Source organism: Myotis daubentonii, chromosome 7 (genome assembly GCF_963259705.1).
Source record: "Myotis daubentonii chromosome 7, mMyoDau2.1, whole genome shotgun sequence".
NCBI classification, from domain to species: domain Eukaryota; kingdom Metazoa; phylum Chordata; class Mammalia; order Chiroptera; family Vespertilionidae; genus Myotis; species Myotis daubentonii.
Window position 1 is genome coordinate 56,536,391 of NC_081846.1, and position 21,461 is coordinate 56,557,851.

A 21,461-nucleotide genomic window follows, 5' to 3' on the forward strand; every position below is an offset into this window, starting at 1 on the left:
TCAATTTAATGCCACTCAGTTCTAAATTCACCCTCCTCTTAAAATGTGTGTGTGTGTGTGTGTGTGTGTGTGTGTGTGTGTATTGATTTGATTGATTTTATAGAGGAAAGGGGAGAGAGATAGAAACATCAATGATGAGAGAGAATCATTGATTGACTTTATCCTACACGCCCCCTACTGGGGATCAAGCCGCAACCTGGGCACATGCTCTGACCGGATATCGAACCGTGACTAACTGGTTCATAGGTCAAAGCTCAACGACAGATCCATACCGACTAGGCTGCTTTCTGTTGTTTTGACAGTTGGCACAATGTTATATCATGTTAGAAGGGGGTCCCAGAGAAACACTGGAATGGAAGGGTTTTCTGTTCCTGGTTCCAGTGTTTTCTTCTTGTTTTTATGCTATGGCTGCTGGCTGTATGTAGGAGACTCAGCAGTGCACATCATGAGTTTCACTGGCATCCCAGCAGACAGTTCATTCCAGTAGACCCCCATTGTAAGCCTGTGGTTTCATTTTCTGCGGTTCCATTTACTTTTAGTCAGCCGCCATCTGAAAATATTAAATGGAAAATCATAGAAATAGACCATGCGTAAGTTTTAATTGTGTGCTGTTCTGAGTAGTATTATGAAATCTTGCACCATCTCACTTCATCCCACCTGGGATGTGAATTACGCCTTTGCCCAGTGTATCCAGGCTGTATACGCTACCTACCTGTTAGTCACTGGGTGTCCATCTCGGTTATCAAATTGACCGCTATGGTATTGCAGTGGCTGTGCTCAAGTAATCTTTATGTTACTTAATAATGATCCCAAAGTGCAAGAGTAGTGATGCTGACAATTTGGGTATACTAAAGAGAAGCTGTAAAGTGCTTCCTTTAAGTGAAAAGGTGAACGGTCTTGACATTAGAAATGAAAGAAAAAAGTATCCTGAGGTTGCTAAGATATACAATAAAATGAATTTTTTATTAGTGAAATTGTGAAGCAGGACAAAGAAATTTGTGCTAGTTTTGCTCTTGTACTTTAACTGTAAAAGTTATGGCCATAGCGTGTGATAAGTGCTTAGTTAAGATAGAAAAGACATTCAATTACTCGGTGGAAGACCTAAACAGAAAATGTGGTCCAAGGGACAGCAGTGTGTTGTACCAGATATCGAACCTATACAGAGACTTCAGCAAGGGATCCCCTGAATTGAGTGACACCAAGCCATATAGTGCAAGTAAGGGATGGTTACACAGAGTCAAGAATAGGTTTGGACTGAAAAATGTAAAATGATTGGAGAGAGGGAGAGAGGGAGAGAGAGCGTGAGAGAGCACATTTGCATATTATAATTGTTCTACTTTATTATTAGTTACTAGAGGCCTAGTGCACCAATTCATGCAAGGGTGGGCCCTCTGGGTGGCCTATGGAAATTGGGCTCCAGCTCATGCCCCCAGCCTCACACCCCAGCTCGCGCTCACAGCCCCATAGCCCTGCCTGGCACCCCTCCTTGGCCGGGTGCTGCCCCCTCACCTGCTCCACCATCCCGCCTGCAGAGCGATCAATCAGGGCCGAACCCCGCCCCCCCCCCGCCCCCCACCGTGTCCAGCGCCCTCAGTGCCTGGGAATGCCACTGGGTGGCTCTCCAACTCATTTTACTGGTGCCCCAGCTAGCGGGTTCCCAGCAATTTTTTCTGGCATTCACTTTCACCTGTGATACCTCAGTGAGCTCCTCTGCCATCCAATGGGCAACGGCCACATCCTCTCCAACAGAGTTTGAAGCTAAGTCTTAGGTAACGATGGCTTGGAGGACAGAGGCCCTCTTCCAAGTTTATCTTAGAGTAGTTCACCATAGCTCTGCAGGAAGTGGCAATTTCATTCACTTTCTATCCCAGTATTCTTTTTTTATTTTTATTTATTGATTTTAGATAGAGAGAGAAACATTGATTTGTTGTTCCATTTGTTTATGCATTGATTAGTTGCTTCTTGTATGTGCCCTTACCAGAGATCGAACCCCAACCTGAGCATATCAGGACAATGCTCTAACCAACTGAGCTACCCAGCCAGGGCCAATTCTAGTATTCTTTTTCCCCTCTTAGTAGTTCATCTTCTGTTACAAATTCTTCATGATAAAATTTCCCTGTTCAAGTTGCTAATGTGGTTCTGCCTCCTGACTAGACCTCATTTGTTATATAAAAGCATATGAGGCCCTAACAGGTTTGGCTCAGTGGATAGAGCATCGGCCTGCGGACTCAAGGGTCCCAGGTTCAATTCTGGTCAAGGGCATGTACCTTGGTTGCCGGCACATACCCAGTAGGGAGTGTGCAGGAGGCAGTTGATCACTGTTTCTGTCTGTCCATCCCTCTCCCTTCCTCTCTAAAAAAAATCAATAAAATATATATTTTTTAAAAGCTTATGAGGATTGTAGTGGGTGTGCAGATCAAATGTGGTAAATCCACTCTAAAAATTTTTGTCACTCTAAATAAGCCTTTAGATTTCCTCTTCCACATCATGCCAGGGATGCTGTGACATTTCAACTTTATTAAATGAAGGTCACCACTAAGTCTTGGTTTCTTTCATTCAACCAAGTAAGCTGAGATAACTCCATCTACATGAACTAACACATTATGTCCAGAATTGTCAGTACGTGCACCCTTATCAGTGACTTTGGTCCCATTTGTAATGTCTTCTGGATTGAGAACTCTTGGTTTATTCTGAGTTAAATCCCAAGCATCAACTGCAAACATTCTGGGAACAGATAATCAATAGAGCAGTGTCTTCTCATCTACATTTTATGAAAACCACTTTTAGGGACTGATTTTCCGGGAAAAGAGCATCCAGAGTTTGTGATCCTGCACAGATCACTTTCTCTGCCATCTCAGCTGAAATATTAAGGGGCTGGGAAGCTTTTGGCACACCATAGCAAGAAGAACAAGGTATGGGTAGCCACTGTCTACAAGTAGCATTCATCTGAACTTTAAATACGAAAAACATGCATCCTAGGTTCTAATTTTTAATCCTAAGGAACTACTTTATCAAATTTTACTTGGCCTTCAAGACAGTACAAGTTCCTAGATATTTCAGTTCCCTTTTCAACAGAAGATAAATGCTTTCCAGAAGACATTTGAGGGTCTGGGGGAAGGTCGTCTGCTAAAGTCAAGAAGCCTCATGGTACCCAATCACAAAAACTCAATTGGACTATACTTGGGCTCCAAGACAAACATTCAGTTACCCCTGAAACAAAAGTGATAAAAGACTCTTGCTTATTTACTTCCAGGAACACAGGTTTCAGGATCACACTCTCTACCTGTTATTTTTTTTCCCCTCTTGTTTCCCTGCATTTATATTTTTATTTTAAAAAAATTTTAATTACATTTATTGGGGTGATATTGGTTAATATGATCATCCAAGTTTCAGGTGTGAGTTTCTATCTTACAAGACCTGTATATTGCACTGTGTGCCCACTACACAAAGTCAGATTTTCTCTTGTTACCATATATTAGGACCCCCTTCATCCCTACCTCATCCTCTCTGGCAACTACCACACTGCTATTTGTGTTCACAAGTTTCAGTTTTATATCTCAAATATGAGTGAAGTCATATGGTTCTTAGCTTTTGCTGACTGAATTATTTCACTTAGCATAATATTCTCAAGGTCCATCCATGTTGTTGCAAATTGTAGTATTTCATCCTTTCTTATGACTGAGTAGTATTCCATTGTGTGTATGTACCACATCTTCTTTATCCAGTCTTCTTTTTTTAAATATATATATATATATATATATATATATATATATATATATATATATATATTATTGATTTTTACAGAGAGGAAGGGAGAGGGATAGAGAGTTAGAAACATCGGTGAGAGAGAAACATCGATCAGCTGCCTCCTGCACACTCCCCACCGGGGATGTGCCCACAACCAAGGTACATGCCCTTGACCGGAATCGGACCTGGGACCCTTGAGTCCGCAGGCCGACGCTCTATCTGCTGAGCCAAACCGGTTAGGGCTATCCAGTCTTCTATTGCAGGACATTTTGGTTGTTCCCATTATCTTGCCTCCATGAATAATTCTGCAGTGAACATAGGGGTGCATATAACTTTGCGAATACATGTTTTCAAGTTTTACTTTTTAATTACGGTTATCATATAATATTATAGTAGGTTTGGGTGTACACCCCAGTGATTAGAAATTATATAACTTACTAAGTGGTTATCCTGATAAATTTCTTATTCATATGACACCATGCATAGTTATTAGAATATCATTTACTATATTCCCTAAGCTGTACTTTACATCCCCATGACTGTCCTTTAAGAACCAATTTGAACTTCTTAATTCCTTCACTTTTTTCACCCATCACTTCAAATCCCCTCCCATCAAAATGTTCTCTGTATCTATGAGTCTGTTCTGTTTGTTTCTTTACTTGGGTTTTAGATTTAATTGCTGATGGGTATGTATTTATTGCCATTTTATAGTTCATATTTTTGATATTAAATATTATTCTTGAAGAAGACCCTTTAATACAGTGGTTCTCAACCTGTGGGTCGCGACCCCTTTGGGGGTCGAACGACCCTTTCACAGGGGTCGCCTAAGACCATCGGAAAACACCTATATAATTACATATTGTTTTTGTGATTAATCACTATGCTTTAATTATGTTCAATTTGTAATAATGAAAATATATCCTGCATATCAGATATTTACATTATGATTCATAACAGTAGCAAAATTACAGTTATGAAGTAGCAACGAAAATAATTTTATGATTGGGGGGTCACCACAACATGCGAAACTGTATTAAAGGGTCGCGGCCTTAGAAAGGTTGAGAACCACTGCTTTAATATTTCATGTAATACTGGTTTGGTGGTGATTAACTCCTTTAGCTTTTTCTTGTCTGGGAAGCTGTTAACTTTGATTCTAAATAATAGTTTTTCTGGGTAGTGTAGTAATCTTGGTTGTAGGTCTTTACTTTTCATTGCTTTTATTATTTCTTTCCATTTCCTTCTGTCCTTCAAATTTTCTGTTGAGAAATCAGCCGACAGTCTTATGGGAGCTCCTTTGTAGGTAACTTTTTTTCTTCTTTTAAAATTTGTTGTTTGTTTTTAACCTCTGCATTTTAATTATAGGTCTTGGTGTGGGCCTTTTTGGGTTCATCGTGTTTGGGACTTGCATGTCTGAGCTTCCTGGACTTGTATGTCTGTTTCCTTCACCAGGTTGAAGAAGTTTTCTGTCATTATTTTTTCAAATAGTTTTTCAATTTCTTGCTCTCTCCATTCTTCTTCTGGCACCCCCCAAGATGGAGATGTTGGTATGCTTGAAGTTTCTCAGAAGTTCCTTACACTATCCTCATTGTTTTGTATTCTTTTTTCATTTTGCTGTTACGATTGGGTGTTTTTTTGCTTCTTTATATTCCAAATCACTCTTTTGATTCTTGGCTTCATCTGTCTAGTCTACTATTGATTCCCTGTTAATTATTTTTCATTTCAGTTAGTGTATGCTTCATTTCTGACTGTTTCCTTTTTATGGTTTCCATGTCCTTTTTTATGCTGTTGAAGTTTTCTCCCATTTCATCTATTTTCCTGCTAAGGTCTTTAAGCATCCTTATAACCAGTGTTATAAGTAGTGCATCTAGTAGATTGCTTGTCTCCATTTTGTTTAGTTCTTTTCTAGAGTTTTATTCTGTTGTTTCATTTGGGACATGTTTCTTTGTCTCCTCATTTTGGCAGCCTCTTTGTGTTTGTGTCTATGTATTAGGTAATTAGTCTCTAGGGGCCTGGTAGAGTGGCCTAAATGAGGCAGGTGTCCTGTAGGATTCAGAGACACAGCCTCTCCATTCATCTGAGCTGGGTACTCCAGGTGCATGTGCATATGTGCATACCCCTCCCCCAGTGTGGCCATTGTACACCTTCCTGTTGTGTACACCTTCCTGTTGTAGTTGAGTCTTGATTGCTGTTGACACATCAGTGAGAGTGATTTACGCCCAGACTCATCGGCTGCAAAGACTGGCTGCTTCCACCGTGGAGGATCAGCTATGCCTGGGCCCACCCCACAGAGCAGGACTTAATTCAGTGGGGCCCTGGTGTCTGCTGAGTCTGTTGTGGAGGTGGTTGGGTGGTGCTTTGACATGGTCTGAAGCTGTCCATCAGTTACCCTGACTCTTGAGCCTCTCAGGAGGTGAAGGCCAAGGCCATCGTCTGCCTGTATTCTGGGGCCACATGGCAAAAGCTACAAAATGATCTGTCAATGGCTGCTATTTGTGCTAAGCTTTGATGCACTCGAGAGAGGCCAATCTGTGAACCAAGTATGCTGTCACTAGTGCTGGGCCTGGGGCCACTTAGCAAGTGGTACAGGGCATGCTAAGGCCAGACGCTGCTTATTTGAGAGATTTTAGGAAAGTCTGAAGCATGAGCCAAGACAGGCCATTCCTGTGGAAAAGACACTGGAAAAACGTGGGTGGGACCAAAAGTTGGGTTGGGCATGGTCTGAGGGTATTGCAGGGTGGGGCGAAGAGGGACAGCCAGGTTAATGGAAACTCAAATATGGTGTCTGCCTGTAAGTCTGTGTGTGTGTGTGTGTGTGTGTGTGTGTGTGTGTGTGTGTGTGTGTGTGGAGGAGGGGTCTCATCAAAGGAAAAATGGCCTCTGCCAGCACTTCTGTCTGGCAGAAAGCTGCCCTCCAGCTCTCTCCCTGATGCCAGATAATTCAGTTCCTCCCCGTATGTCCCTGGTGCCTTTAACGCTGCTGCCTCAGTGCTGTAACTTAGAGGGAGTGAGCCTGAGTAAGTTTGTGTGCAGGACCTTTAAGTTGAACTGCCTAGGGCTCCAGCAGCCCTCCATCTCACTTAGCCACACTTCCTGCTGACTTTTACACCAGAAGTTATGGGGACTTCTCTTCCTGGCATTGGAACCCTGGGGTGGAGGGCCTGGTGTGGGTCTGGGACCCCTTGCTCCTCAGTGGGGACCTCTGCAGCCGAGATACCCCTCCTGAGGGTATCACCAGGGTGGCCACACATGGGTGTGGGACCAGCCTGTTCCCTCCTAGCAGTTTGATGTTGCTTCTTCTTTAAATCCCTAGTTGTAGAACTTTTGTTTGGCTAGATTTCAGGAGATTGAGTGACTGTCATTCTCTAGTTCAGTTGTCATTTTGATGTGGTTGTAGGAGAATTCGAGTACCACTTTTACCTACACCACCTTCTTGATCAGAAGTTCTGTACCTGTTGCTCTTCAAGTGCTCTTTACTCTCCTCCCTTATCATTTCTTTCAAGGGCATTCCCAATAGAGTGAGCTCCCAGGGTCTATCTGTGCTGCTGCCAGCTTCTTTGAATGCCAGACAGTGACTGAAACACCATCCATTCCTTATTCTCATAGCATTTTGAAACAAATCCCACACATCGTGCCCTGAATATATTTTTACATATATTTCTACAAGTTGAAAGTCCATATTTTTAAAACTTACACTATCCTACCTCTTAGAAATAGTGCTAAAATCTTCAGTACCTTAACAATGTACAAGGCATTGAACAAGACTTTGGAGGCATGGATATGAAACAGATCCTTTCCTTAGTTCTAATAAGGAGTCTACATTGACATCCCTAAACAAAATCAGTGTTGTTAGAGTAAAAGGTGTTTCCAGTAACTAAAAACTTACAGAGGCACCTCTCTGATGATAAAAAGGGATCGATTCTGAGATAGCATAGTGGTGTTCATAGACATCTACATAGAAATAACACTAGAAAGACGTGGGTTATCAAATGAGGGAAACTAGAACTTAAGATTTCAGAAGAAGGGCACCTTTGGATCATACGGGGTCTGGCATGAATTGTAGTAGTAGGTTGTTGGAGTAAAATGGACATGAAGGGCATTGTCGCTAAAGAAGAAGATCCTATAGTTTTTACCCAGTAATTTTCAATTTTAAGAAGCTTTAAAAAAATTTCTTCCCTAGCCCTCTTCTTATGTAGTTTGAAAAGATATTTTTCAGTTAATTTTGATAATCTTTCCTGGGTTATACGTTTACATCATTTTGTACTGCTCACATAATATCCTTAAGTCCAAGTCCCTCATGTAGTCTGCATGTTTATTTAGAATAAAGATATTTTAAATTAAACAAATTAAGTCACAAACTAAAATATACACACAGCCTGTTGGCAAAAAAACTAATAATAATAATTCAAGTTTGAATAAGTTCCGCTCCTGCTGCCATACACAGCAGCCAAAACATAAATGGTTTGATGATTTTACAGCGTCATATGTTATCACTCCCTCTAATAGTTTCTTATCCCACTTAGAATTAATCCTTGTCATGGCCTACAAGACCCTGTGAGGTAAGATCCCTGCCAGTCTATCCTGCCATATCTCCTATGTCCCTGGTTCCCTGTGTGTGCCATAGCTAGTCTAATTGGCTTCCCCATTCTGTGAACATATTAAACTTGTTTCCTTTGCTGCTTCCCATATTGAAGCATTCTTCACTTGTTCTCCATTTAGGTCTCAGCTCAGAAAGGTTCTATCTGTATCTAAATCTTTACCCCACCCCACCCCCAAAACACACTATCTATCCAGTTATCCTGTTTTTTAGTCATGGTATTTATCTCTAAAACCCTTTATTTATATTGTTTGTTGATTCTCTGCCACCAGATCCCACTAGGGCAGAGTTGCTGTCTCTTTGTCACACCCCTCTATCCCCAGAGACTAAAGCATTCCCAGTACATAAGAGCCTTGAATATGTGCTAGATTTTATTGGAAGAAATAAGTATATAGTGAAACGAAAGTTCAAGGAGAGGGTTCTGAAATCCTTTTCCAGATTGAATGGGGGGTGGGTTGCTGGGGGGGTTAATAAGCTCGTCTTTGATCATTTTTTGAAGAACCTAAGAAGACTCATTTTTTAAATGTTTAAATGGCATAACAGACATACTACCTAATTATGTGTGAATGAAAAAGAACTAACTACACACACACTAATAGCAATTAAGGAGATGAAATTGGTGATATAGACACTCATTTTTCTAATATCTGGACTTGCAGCTCATATCTCCTTTGTTGTTTTTTAAGTAGGGTCTAAATTGGTTACCTTATAAAAAAAAAAGCATAGACTCTTTGCACATGGTCAGAGTATGCTATGCAAAACCACCTGCATCAGAATCACATTATGGGCATGTTAATGCAAATCCCTGTGTGCTGTTTGGAATTGGGATCTAGGAACCTGTGGGTTGCAGCAAACTTTGCCAGTGAATATCGCACCATAAAGATTTAGGGTCTGCATCTCTAGACTTCACTCTTGAGAAGTGTAGGCCCCATTTCTCATGACATCTATAATAATAAAAGTGCAATATGCTAATTAGACCGGGCAGCCAAACGACCTTCCTGATGACCTTCCGCATGAATCCAGGGCTGCGAGGGAAGCCTGGGTCCCAGGTGCCTGCTGACGGCTGGAGGGAAGCCCAGGTCCTGGGTGCCAGAGGGAAGCCAGTGCTGGCAGCCGGGGGAAGGAAGGCCTACTCTTGCACGAATTTCGTGCATTGGGCCTCTAGTCTTTAAATAAAAAAACCACACAGATGACTTGGGCACGGAATAGGAGTTTATTTCTTCCTGCTAGATCACTATAGCTCCCTTATTTCTTTCCTTTCGTATCTAGCCTTTACTGAAACCAAAAGTGATAACTTCAATTTAGATTCCTTATGATTTTCATAGTCTTACTATAGGTGCTTAGAAACACACAACTGTTTGTTTGCAACGAAGTGTTTCTCCAACAAATGGCAGGCTTAATATTACTATTGTTCCCTTTTTGTCCCTACTTTGGTTCCTCATCACTTTCTGCTTTAGTGTGAGAGAAGATAGCTCAGGGGATGGTGGTAACTGTTAGTTGGCTTATTGAAGGTGTGTCTCTGGGGGAAGCATTGCAGTTGCTAGTTTGGAGCAGTTACAGTACCATTGAAAGCGAAATAAAACAGCAGGAGTGAACCTCCTCATTTCTATGTATTTTACTCAATTTGAATCAAATTTCAAAAGGCACGAAGGAAGAGTATAGATTTACAATCTGTAACTATGGCTTAAATTTGACTTCCTGGTAAAGAGATATATGATTATCTTTCCTTCACCAGGCCCAGTAGTCATGAAAGGCCCTATTTCTATTAAGACCATAGCTTTCATATTTGTAAGGCCATCGCTTTTGTAATTGGTTGATTACCTTTTCTATATTTTGTTCTTTATCAGCAAACACTCTTGAAATATTCCTGAGTAATTTTGGATTGTACTCAATCTTATTGCTCTATCATTGCAGTATTTCTCCTTTCAGTCTTCCTGTTGGCAGAATTTTAACTTTTCCAAAGTTATATAGTTATTTAGTTATAATTTATATTATGATTTTTCCTCTTTTTATCCACTACTATTGTCTATTCTTTAAACCCCAAACTTTCCTTTTCTATGACCTAATGTTCCTTTCTTCCAACTTTAGATTTCCTTTTTCCTATAGAATCTTAAGTGTTCCAGAAATTAATCTTTCTTTATCATATTTTTCTTTTTTATGTGAAATATGAAAAATTAAAATTTTGACCTTAATTAAAGCAGCTTGTAAGTCCTTTGCTACCTGTCTTATCTTCTTTATAGTACTTATTACTGTATGGAATTATTTGCTTTTATATTAATCATCTGCCTACCACCACCACCATTACCACTAGAATTTAAATTTTAAATTTTAATTTAAATTTATCAAAGACAGTTACTCTTATCTTAAGCATCATTGTAGCCCAACACCTAGAAAGGTGTATTTGGCATATTATATGTAAATATTTGGCTACTAACTCACTATCTGCATAAAGAAAGAAGACTAAAGCTAATTATAGAACTTCCATGTATATAACCCTTATAATTGGAATTATTATTTTGTAAATTATTCTTGTATTTTATAATATACTATATTGAGATTTCCCATATCCTGTACATGTCAGAGCTTGTATATTTTATTGGAGAATTCCTGTCACGTAAGTTAATTTGATTAGTTTGTTGAATAATTACCCTTACAACATGTGAGTTTTCCTTATTTCCTAAAGTGACATTTTGAGATTGAAAATATCATTTGAAAATTAAAAGAGCTTACCTCTTACTGAAACTTTAATTTTTCTAAAAATCTTGTTTTTATCCAGAAACCAAGGAAGAAAGCTATGGAAAGTTCTAGCAACAGTGATAGTGATTCAGGCACATCATCAGACACCTCAAGTGAAGGCATTAGTAGTAGTGATTCAGATGATCTAGAGGAAGATGAAGAAGAAGAAGATCAAAGTATTGAAGAAACTGAAGATGATGATTCTGATTCAGAGAGTGAAGCACAACATAAAAATAACAACCAGGTATAAATAGTTCCCTTGGCCTCATCTACACAGTATTTATATTTAGGGATTAACTGATTTATCCTGACTCATTGCCTTTAGTTCTTACTTTTAAAAAAAATTGATTTTAGCAAGAGAGAAAGGAGGGACAGAGAGAAGAGAGAGAAACACACACAGAGAGAAACATTGATTTATTGTTTCACTTAGCATTCATTGGCTGATTTCTTACATGTGCCCTGACTGGGGATTGAACCTGCAACCTTGGTGTATCGGGACGATACTCTAACCAACTGAGATACCAGCCAGGGCAAATTCTTAGTTTTGCAAAAGACAGAATAGGAGATGGAGAAATATTTTAAAGAGACATTAACTGTATTTCTCCTGCGCTGTAGATATCTATCACAGGTCACTAGGAACAGTTTTTAAAGTTCCTTTTTTCCCTGCTTGGTGTTCTTTCTTTTAATAGATGTTAAGCTCTGCCTTTTAACTTTAATTTACAGGTGCTATTACATGGTATTTCAGACCCAAAAGCGGATGGACAGAAAGCAACCGAAAAAGCCCAGGAAAAAAGAATACACCAGCCATTACCTCTTGTGTCTGAATCCCAGACCCACTCATCATTCCAATCCCAGCAGAAGCAGCCTCAGGTTTTGTCACAGCAGCTTCCATTTATTTTCCAAAGCTCTCAGGCAAAGGAGGAATCTGTGACCAAACACACAAGTGTAATACAGTCTACGGGATTGGTGTCCAATGTGAAACCTCTATCTTTGGTAAATCAAGCCAAAAAGGAAACTTATATGAAACTCATAGTTCCTTCTCCTGATGTACTTAAAGCAGGGAATAAAAATACCTCTGAAGAATCTAGTCTTTTGACCAGTGAACTGCGATCTAAACGGGTGAGTTAAAAATTACTTATAGAATGATTTTATTATTAGGAAAAGAGCTTTTATATAATCTTATAATATGCAGGTTTTAAATTAAATTCTTCTCTTATTTTTATACTTTTTCTAGTCACCAGGAATCAAAATTGCACATCAGCAAACTAAATTTCTCTGATTTTATATTTGTACGTACATCTGCTTAATATATTTTTGGCAACACAATCAAATCATTTTCCCCCTGGGTTAATGATTTAACATTAAGGAGAGAAATATGCTTGAATAAGATATACTTCATGACCACTTTTGTTTAAAATATAATGTCCTTTTCTTCTAATATCAATATATTTTTAAAGAAATGAATTCTTGAGTCATTTACCTTTATAATTCTATAATTTAGCAATTTTAAGTGTTAAAATTCTTTATAAAGACTCATTTTCCTTTGCCATTCTTAGTGAATTATATCAAATACAAAATATTTTGAGTAATTCTTTTTATCCAAACACCAGAACCACTCATCAGAGAAATTTTTTCAACTTGATTTTCTTCCTTTGATTTTATTTACGATATAGTCTACATCCATATGTTCAGTAAAATTCTAGTAATTAAATGATCAATACTTTACATTTTAGAATGAGCTCAGAGTGGAGGAAAAATACTATTTTGTTTAAACACTGGTTTGATTATAAAAATTATCATTACACATCCTAAATATTAGCTAGCACTCACAGAGCATGTACTATTTGCCAGCCATTTGTTTTCAGTGCTGAACTTGCACTTATTCATTGAATACTAATATCTATTATTGCTGCTGATGTTGTTATGACCAGTAAAAGATGATCAAATTGAGACACATAGAACTTTATCTTTCCCAAAATCACACTGCTAGTTAGTGATGGAGTTAGAATTCAAACCTAGGAGTATGGCACTAGAATTATTTTCTTAACCACTATGATATTCTGCCTTTCTTTAAAAAGTCACAATGTTCTAGTCCATTGACTCTTGTTTTACATCAAGAACAGGGTCAGACATAAATGACTTGAACAAATCAGGCAGCTTTGAGAATGTAAACAAGTAATTCTCAGGTGTACATTAGAATCACCTAGGACGCTTTAAAAAGGAAATACCACCCAGAACAATTAAACCCGGTTCTCTTGTCTTGAGATTAAGGTATTACATGTCCAAAATATTTCCCAGGTGATTCAAATTGCCAGATTTGAGAACCATTGATTAAAGGAAATGACAATGGTATCATAATACTATGCACGTGATAATTTATAATGTACCATTTAATCATAACAACATATTATTTTTGTCATCATGTTATTGACTTTCCATGAGTAAATTAAGCAAATTAAAATTTACATTTTGGAGGCTATTTTAATTCTCATTAATGTATATTCCACTTTAAGATAAATAAATTTACCAAATAATATCAAGAAGTATTTGCATTATGAAAGGTTTCTTAATTTTTTTCAAAGAGTTTTTTTAAAGAACTTTATATGATTGCCTATTAGAAAAGCACTTATTAAGTATTTGCTTAATAGATGTAGCCAAGCTAGGCTTTCGACACATATGGTCTCATGTAATCCTTACAAAACCGTGTGAGATAAAGATATTAAGGCTCAGAGAGATTAAGCCACTTGTCAACATCACATAACAATTTAAGAGCAGAAATGTCTTAAACAAAGATCATTCTGATTTCAAAGCACATGATTAAGATCAAATAATTTATTGTTTTTGAAATAATGATGGTTAATGGGAAGTATTTTATGTGAATGGATATTCACATTAGACTCAATTCTAAATGACTTTATCTACTTGTTCTTGGTACCTAGTATTTAGGGCATTTTATAAATACTTCCCTTATACCAACTCTTTTTCTTTACATGCAATCTAATATAAATAATTTTGTTTTATGTCCTATGATAGTCTCAATTGTTTCACTGTAGACATTTAATTCAAATCAATATACATTAATTGGATATATAGACCAGGAATCAATTTTCTTGATCAGTTTTGCCTAGAGGGTTTTTCTGTAGTCTTCAGAGACTCTGATTGAGTCCTGGGAGCAAGAGCTTGGAGATAGATGAGAGCTTCTTCATACCTATCTCTTCCTATACTCCTGTCATCAAAGTGAATATCTTAAGCAGAAAGACATTTGCTATTATATAGGTTTCAATTTTCTCCCCTACTTTTTATGTTCCACCCCTCAAATAAAAAATGAGAGCATGTTTTCTGTAAAAGAGTAACTGATATTATTCTTGGATATAAAAATGGATATCTTTGGTTATTTTTTAAAACCTTTAGAGTCAATATATGGGAAGAGATTCTTCAGAACAGGAGAGGATCAATTTCAGAAAATTAAAATATAAAATATAAAACTAAAGGGAAAGTTTTTGTTTTTATGACTGTTTTGATCCTATATATTTAGAGGGAAAATTTACTACCTGTAAAAAAGCACAAAATGATTATGTGACATAATTGTGCTCTAGGAAATGAAAATATAAGTTTTTCTGCTGAAAATTTAAATTAGTATATGTAAATATGAAGTTTAAATACATTATACATATACTTATACAATATACTGTGGTATGCATAGTTATCCTATATATTAAAAGTCTAATATGCAAATTGTCCCCTTGACCTGGAGTTTGACCAGGAGTTCGACCAAGGGGTGACGTCAGGTAGCCAACCGTGGAAAGGGAGGCCCCAGCCGGCGGTGGTGGCAGGCAGCTGGGGGAAGGGAGGCCCCAGCTGGCAGCCGGCATCTGCTAGGGATCCTACCTGTGAACGATTTCATGCACTGTCCTTCTAGTATCATATAAGCATTAACTAAAATTTAGTATGTTAAAGTATATTAATATTAAAATTTTGCTATAAAATTATTTTCAAAAGGCAAGTGCAATTATTTGCTGTAATTTTCCATATTTTATTCACTAATTAAATATTTACTAATTATGGGGCAATGCCTTGGGTGCAGATATTATGTGATAGTCTTTGTTTACAAAGAATTAATAATTTAATTTTCTAAATTAATACAGTGAAGATGTTAATAAGCTAAAGAAGTTTATGTAGGAATTGTGTGCTGCTAATTAGTACTGGTGCTTTAAAATATTTTCATAAGTCATTTTGTATGGCATTCCATCTGCATTTATCCCTGTAAAATGCCCACCACAAATCTTTGCTGTCTTGATTTTTAAGAGCCCAGGTCCAATGCTGAGAGCACTGCTGATTTTAATTTCAAGGCAACCATTTTCATTACAGAATTTTATCTTCTGTATCTATAACTTAAAATGCTTTAATCATCCTACTTCAGTTTATATTTGCATATCATTTTAATAAATAAAATCCATGATTTTACTCTGTTCAAGACAATTCTGTTAGCCAAATAATTTTTTGTTCATTTTTTACAGATGTAAATTTTAAGGCTTAGTGGTTTACAAATTAACTTTTCCTAAGGATAATTTTTCTGAACTTTTATTATATTCTTTCCAATGCTAATATGCTGAAGGCACCCTAAAATTGGCCCCACAGAATGTTGAGCCAGCATTTCCATCAGCTTCATATCACATTGAGTATAGGTTGTACAGGACAGAATATAAGGAGGTCAAGGTTCTCAAAGGATAGAGGCATATGTGCTCTGGCTGGGACAAGCATGGAAAGCTGCTTGGTTAAATTTTGAAGAATGAACAGCATTTCATCAGCTTAAAAATTTTAAAAGGAGGATGCTTCATGCAGAGAAAATAGTTATAACAAAATGTGGAGGTAGTGAAAGTATAACATGCACAGGGCATGACCAGTTAGACTAGAAAGGTATGCACTTTATATGAAAAGTATTTACTTTCTAAAGTTGGCAATGGTGGAGGAGGCACTAAAGCTTTTGATTGAGGGACTAATATATAATATTAAGATTTAATTGACATTTGTGTAAAGCATATATTGAATTGGGTGGGAAGAAATGGTATGGCTTAAGTTTGAGCAATATTTTAATGAAAGAATCCAAAGACATAGTAATATGAATGAGTTGGAGAAAAGTGAAGGACAATTTTAGAGTTTCAAGCTTGGATTATTGAAAAAATGGGAGCAATAGTAAAGAGAGGGGGACAGTCAGTAAACATATGTAAGAGGGTAAGACTAATTGCATTTTCATATATTATGTCTAGCCAAGGTTCGGCAACTAGCAGTCTTCACAGCCACTACTTTTACAGCACTTGTAATCATGATTTAAATTTGGGGATAAGCAGTTGTCAGATACTGCAGGAAGTTGTCGTTCTTATTGTTGATTTCTTCTTTTAACTTATATTTCAACAGGAACAATATAAACAGACATTTCCAGCACAGTTAAAGAAACAGGAGTCCTCCAAGAGCCTGAAGAAGGTTATTGCAGCTTTGTCAAATCCTAAAGGAACCTCTAGTTCACCAGCACATCCAAAACAAACACTAGAAAACAACCACCCTAATCCATTCTTGACAAATGCACTTTTAGGTAATCACCAACCAAATGGAGTTATTCAAAGTGTCATTCAAGAAGCTCCTCTAGCACTTACTACCAAAACTAAAATGCAGAGTAAGATCAGTGAGAACATTGCTACTGCCAGTAGTACCCCTTTTTCCTCACCTGTAAATTTGAGTACAAGTGGAAGAAGGACCCCTGGCAATCAAACAGCTGCAATGCCATCTGCCTCTCCCATACTCCATAGTCAAGGGAAGGAAAAAGCAGTTAGCAATAATGCAAACCCAGTAAAAACACAACATCACTCTCATCCTGCAAAATCTTTAGTGGAACAGTTTAGAGGAACAGATTCAGACATTCCCAGTAGTAAAGATTCTGAAGATTCAAATGAAGACGAAGAGGAAGATGATGAGGAAGAAGATGAGGAAGATGAGGAAGATGATGAATCTGATGACAGCCAATCAGGTTATTTTCCATTTTAAAAATTTAAAGTATTTCAGTAAATGCTATGTGAACCGAAACATTTTAAAAGAGATTCTTAAGTCACAAGCTTATGATTATGTCATTCACTATGTTTCACACAGCTATGTATATTTATGTAGAGAGCTGGTAAAATATAGTCGTAACTGAATTTGGAAATCCAAAGTAAAATTCTCAGCTTTGTTATTCATTTAGCATTAAACAAATAATACTGTAAAGCAAATATAAGTGACGCATGAAAATCATGAAGTTGCTTAATTTTCACTTACTTTCGCGCATCTAATTTATCCCTTTTTTCATATTCTCTGCTACTTGTTAAAATGTGTCACAGTCATTCAGAAAGTAGCAAAAACCTAAATCCCTATGCATGTCTGTTAGCAATCAGAATGCAATTTAATAACATTTAGTATTCTTCCTGATTTTATTTTTATTCACTTTCTGGTTTGGTTTTGTTATTTGTTAGCTTCTTTTTATTTTTCTATCCTTAACTTTCCTTCCTATTCCACAGAAGATTGAAAATATAAGATTGCTTAAAATTTAAATTTAAAGATGAAATATATATTATCAAAGTTTTTGGATTTGTTACTGGTCAGTCACAAATCCAGTTGTAAATTTGCTAGCCACCAATATGAATAGGGAAATATAGTCAGTTATACAAGGTAAAGTATTTATGAGGTAAAAACAGCTACTTACTCATGGCAAGAACATCTTTTCCTGTAATATTTTTTCTGGTGTTCCCATAAACACAACTTTGCATGGTAGATAATGAATGCCAGTATTAACATCTTTCAAAGACAGCTTCATAATGAACTTTAATGTAGACAAATAATACTACACAAAACACAATTCCACAAAAGCTGTTGTTCTGGAAGCCATTAAGATACAGTACAAATATCAGTCCTATGTTTATCAAGTTTAATCCAGGAATAGATTTTACATACCTGTAGGAATGGATGCATTTATAGGACGACATTGCTAGAACAAACTCTAATTATTAAACATTAAATTACCCCCCCATAGTTGTGTTAGTAATCCCAGTCTTTTGTGAAGCCTGAGAAGCATGATGGAGTCCTAACACCTACATAGAATAACTGCAGCCAAAAAAGCCAGGAATCTCCTTCAGAAAATTGTTTTCTTTCATCTCAAAGTGCAGATGAAAAGGTGATGGTAGTCCCAATCTGCTCTTTCTCATAGTGAACTACGATTCTTAAGCTATTGAGATCTATTAATTTAAATAATCAATTTGATTCCCTCTACACTTTAGTTTCTCCATTAAGTTAAAAGTGATTTAAAGCCACTAAGCAAAACTCATCCCGTGAATAGGGTCATATGAGGAGACCTATTTTATGAGTAAAGTTTTGAGAGTAAAATGGATACTTTAATGAAGAATATTGAGGATTTATAGCCTGCGAACATTGTACTTATGTAGCTTGCCAGGTAGTAATTTTTACATTTAAGCTTCAGGAAGATGCTCATTTGAGTTCTTATTCACAGATGCTGGTTCCTGAACTATTCCATTTAGGTACAAACTGCAAATTGTTGGTGATTATCTAGTTATAATATACAAATGCTTCTTTTACTTCCCAGAATCAGATAGTAATTCAGAATCAGATACAGAAGGATCAGAAGATGATGATGATGATGATAAAGACCAAGATGAATCAGATAGTGATACTGAAGGAGAGAAAACTTCAATGAAACTGAATAAAACAGCTTCCTCTGTCAAAAGCCCTTCCATCAGTCTCACAGCTCACTCAACACCTCGTAACCTCCACATAGCAAAAGCCCCAGGCTCTGCTCCTGCTGCCTTATGTTCTGAATCCCAGTCACCTGCTTTTCTTGGCACACCTTCTTCCACACTTACTTCAAGTCCACACTCTGGTACCTACACTTTATTTTTATTATTGTAAAGTAGAAGGCAAACCATAGCAAGAATTCTTATTTATACAGTGGTCTGAGGGTGATCTCATTGGAATCGAGTGTTCAGCTTAGAGTTAGGTTGGCTAAGAAAGGTCAGCATGTATTTTCAAAGGATATGACCCATTTCCATTTTTATTCTTTGTGCTTACAGTTTTAGAACCTGCTCAATGACAGCTCTTAATTTTGAATACTTTCCTGTTTCTGTGTTTATTTTATGCTTCTACAACTTAGTATTTGATTGACAGTGGACTTTTTTGTACTTTATAAAAATGAGCTCACTTGGTTACTTAAGATTCAATTGCATATCTGCCCAACACATCGCCAGTCATTTGTGTTAGTGAGTAGCATTAATATTCCATTAACACACCACATCTATATTTTTCTATTTGACCTTTTATAAACTTCTAGAGGTCTTCATTAAAAGTTTTTACATTAACATTCCAAAACTATTCTCTATTCTCATTTCAATAGCTAAGAAGATATAGAGGCATATAGTGAAATACTACATTTTACTTATTTCATTCTTTTCTTAGAAATTTCTAGTTTTGCTCCCATTTGCCACATGCCAATATGATATCCAACTAATTAAAATGTATGTATTTGTATTTGTGAAACTTGGTCGTCATCTATAAAACATTTTACATGTAATCATAATCTGATTTCTTTCTACTTCAATTAAAAGACCTACTAGTGTTTTTTAATGTTTCAGTCATATTCCCACTGAAGAGCTAGAATGAAAGGCGAGTAAGATGATATATCAGAAAACTGAAATTGAGGATAACTGCTGTGTTTAGATATGACAGAACTGCGATGGGGTCATGCATGCTGGTGGGAATATGACTGAAATATGGATTTATATGAACATAGACATTATATTACTTTTAAATGTGTGAGCCAGGAGTTGGAATTTATCAGCATCTTAAAACTAATTTTCAAAGAAATCAACAGTATATAGTTTCCTGAAACTTTATTACTACTTTAGCCATGTTTAAACAACGAAATCAGAGGAACGCTATATATTTTTACCTTGCCTTGTATTCTCTTTGGAGAGAAAGACTAGTTTTTGTCATGCAGACCAAAGAAACCCTCTACTTTATACAGTGTGTTTTGTTGAACTATCTAAAAATAATGTATAAGTTGCAGAACAACACTAATAATCCAAGCCATTAAGATCTTTTATTTAAAGAGGAGCTTCAAAACTATCAAAAAATTGTCATCTGTGTAAACTAGTCTTTTATGTTAACTGGATGAATTTTCTTGAAGGCACTTCCAAAAGAAGAAGAGTAACAGATGAACGCGAACTGCGTATTCCTTTGGAATATGGGTATGGAAAATGAGATTTCCCTTTTTGCTTTTCCCACACATATTTATGCATTTTTGATTTCATATTCTATACTAGTAATAAAGTGAATATACTGCAAAGTATTTATTAGAGAAGAGCTAGAATGAAAAGCAAGTAAGATGATATATCAGAAAACTGAAATTAAGGGTAACTGCTATGTTTAGATATGACAGAACTGTGATGGGGTCATGCATCCAGGTGGGAATATGACTGAAAAAGAAGCAAGAGCAAATCATTTGGCAAAGGGAAGGGGTGCAATTAAGAATGTCAGAGATTTTGTGAAGATAGAATTTAAGGGCAGGGAAAGCCATTGTAAGGCTGAGGGACTTGGCCAGAGTTTTCCTAAAATGGTTTAATTGGAACTGAGCAGTTTTACATGGAACTGAACAGCTTCCAGTACATGACTCTCTAAGAGCAGATAACCAGGTTTACTGTCCTCCTCTCAATTAAAGCTTTTCAGATGTAAAAAGTCAGTACTCATTGACACGTGCTATTGAATATGCCTCAAAGTAATTCTAGTTAAGATTTCTAAAAATTTTAATGGAGTTTCATATTTATAACTCGAGTCTTTGATTAATTTCAATTGAATTACATAGCTAAAAATTAAAATAATTTTAATAGTAAATATATCTCAGTTGTATAATCAGGGGGTTTAATATTTGTTTTCTTTTGCATTTTCACGTTTTTTAAAGCATGTATTCTTAAATTTTTTTTTAGTTTTTAAAAGTTTTTTAAATTAAGTATGCTATAATTCTCATTTCTGTTATGCATAGCTGGCAGAGGGAGACAAGAATAAGAAACTTTGGAGGGCGCCTTCAAGGAGAAGTAGCATATTATGCTCCATGTGGAAAGAAACTTAGGCAGTACCCTGAAGTAATAAAGGTACATACTTTTCACCAAATAACACACATTTGGTGCCTATTATGCATGCTTATGGAAAAAAAAAAATAGTACACTCCTCTCTCAGATGAGTTCCTTGATGCAAAATGTTCTGTGTTTGGGACTAATGTACTGAACCTAAATTGAACTCCTATAAATCCATAGCCCCTTGATAGAATATGCAAAACATTAGTGTTCTGAAGATA

At 36.7% G+C, this 21,461-nt stretch overlaps 1 protein-coding gene across 26 annotated transcripts in view; it reads left to right on the plus strand.

Annotated features, from left to right (window-relative positions):
• BAZ2B (bromodomain adjacent to zinc finger domain 2B) overlaps nt 1–21,461 on the plus strand; it is a 330,698-nt gene that overhangs the window by 231,030 nt on the left and 78,207 nt on the right. For 24 of the 26 annotated variants that reach the window (XM_059704304.1, XM_059704307.1, XM_059704303.1 and 21 more), the window contains 6 exons: nt 11,118–11,321; nt 11,801–12,196; nt 16,493–17,099; nt 18,702–18,995; nt 20,298–20,358; nt 21,150–21,258. In XM_059704304.1, the coding sequence (XP_059560287.1) occupies nt 11,118–11,321; nt 11,801–12,196; nt 16,493–17,099; nt 18,702–18,995; nt 20,298–20,358; nt 21,150–21,258 (1,671 nt within the window). The remainder of the gene's footprint in view (nt 1–11,117; nt 11,322–11,800; nt 12,197–16,492; nt 17,100–18,701; nt 18,996–20,297; nt 20,359–21,149; nt 21,259–21,461) is intronic. The other 2 variants (XM_059704326.1, XM_059704327.1) reach the window with 1 other exon arrangement.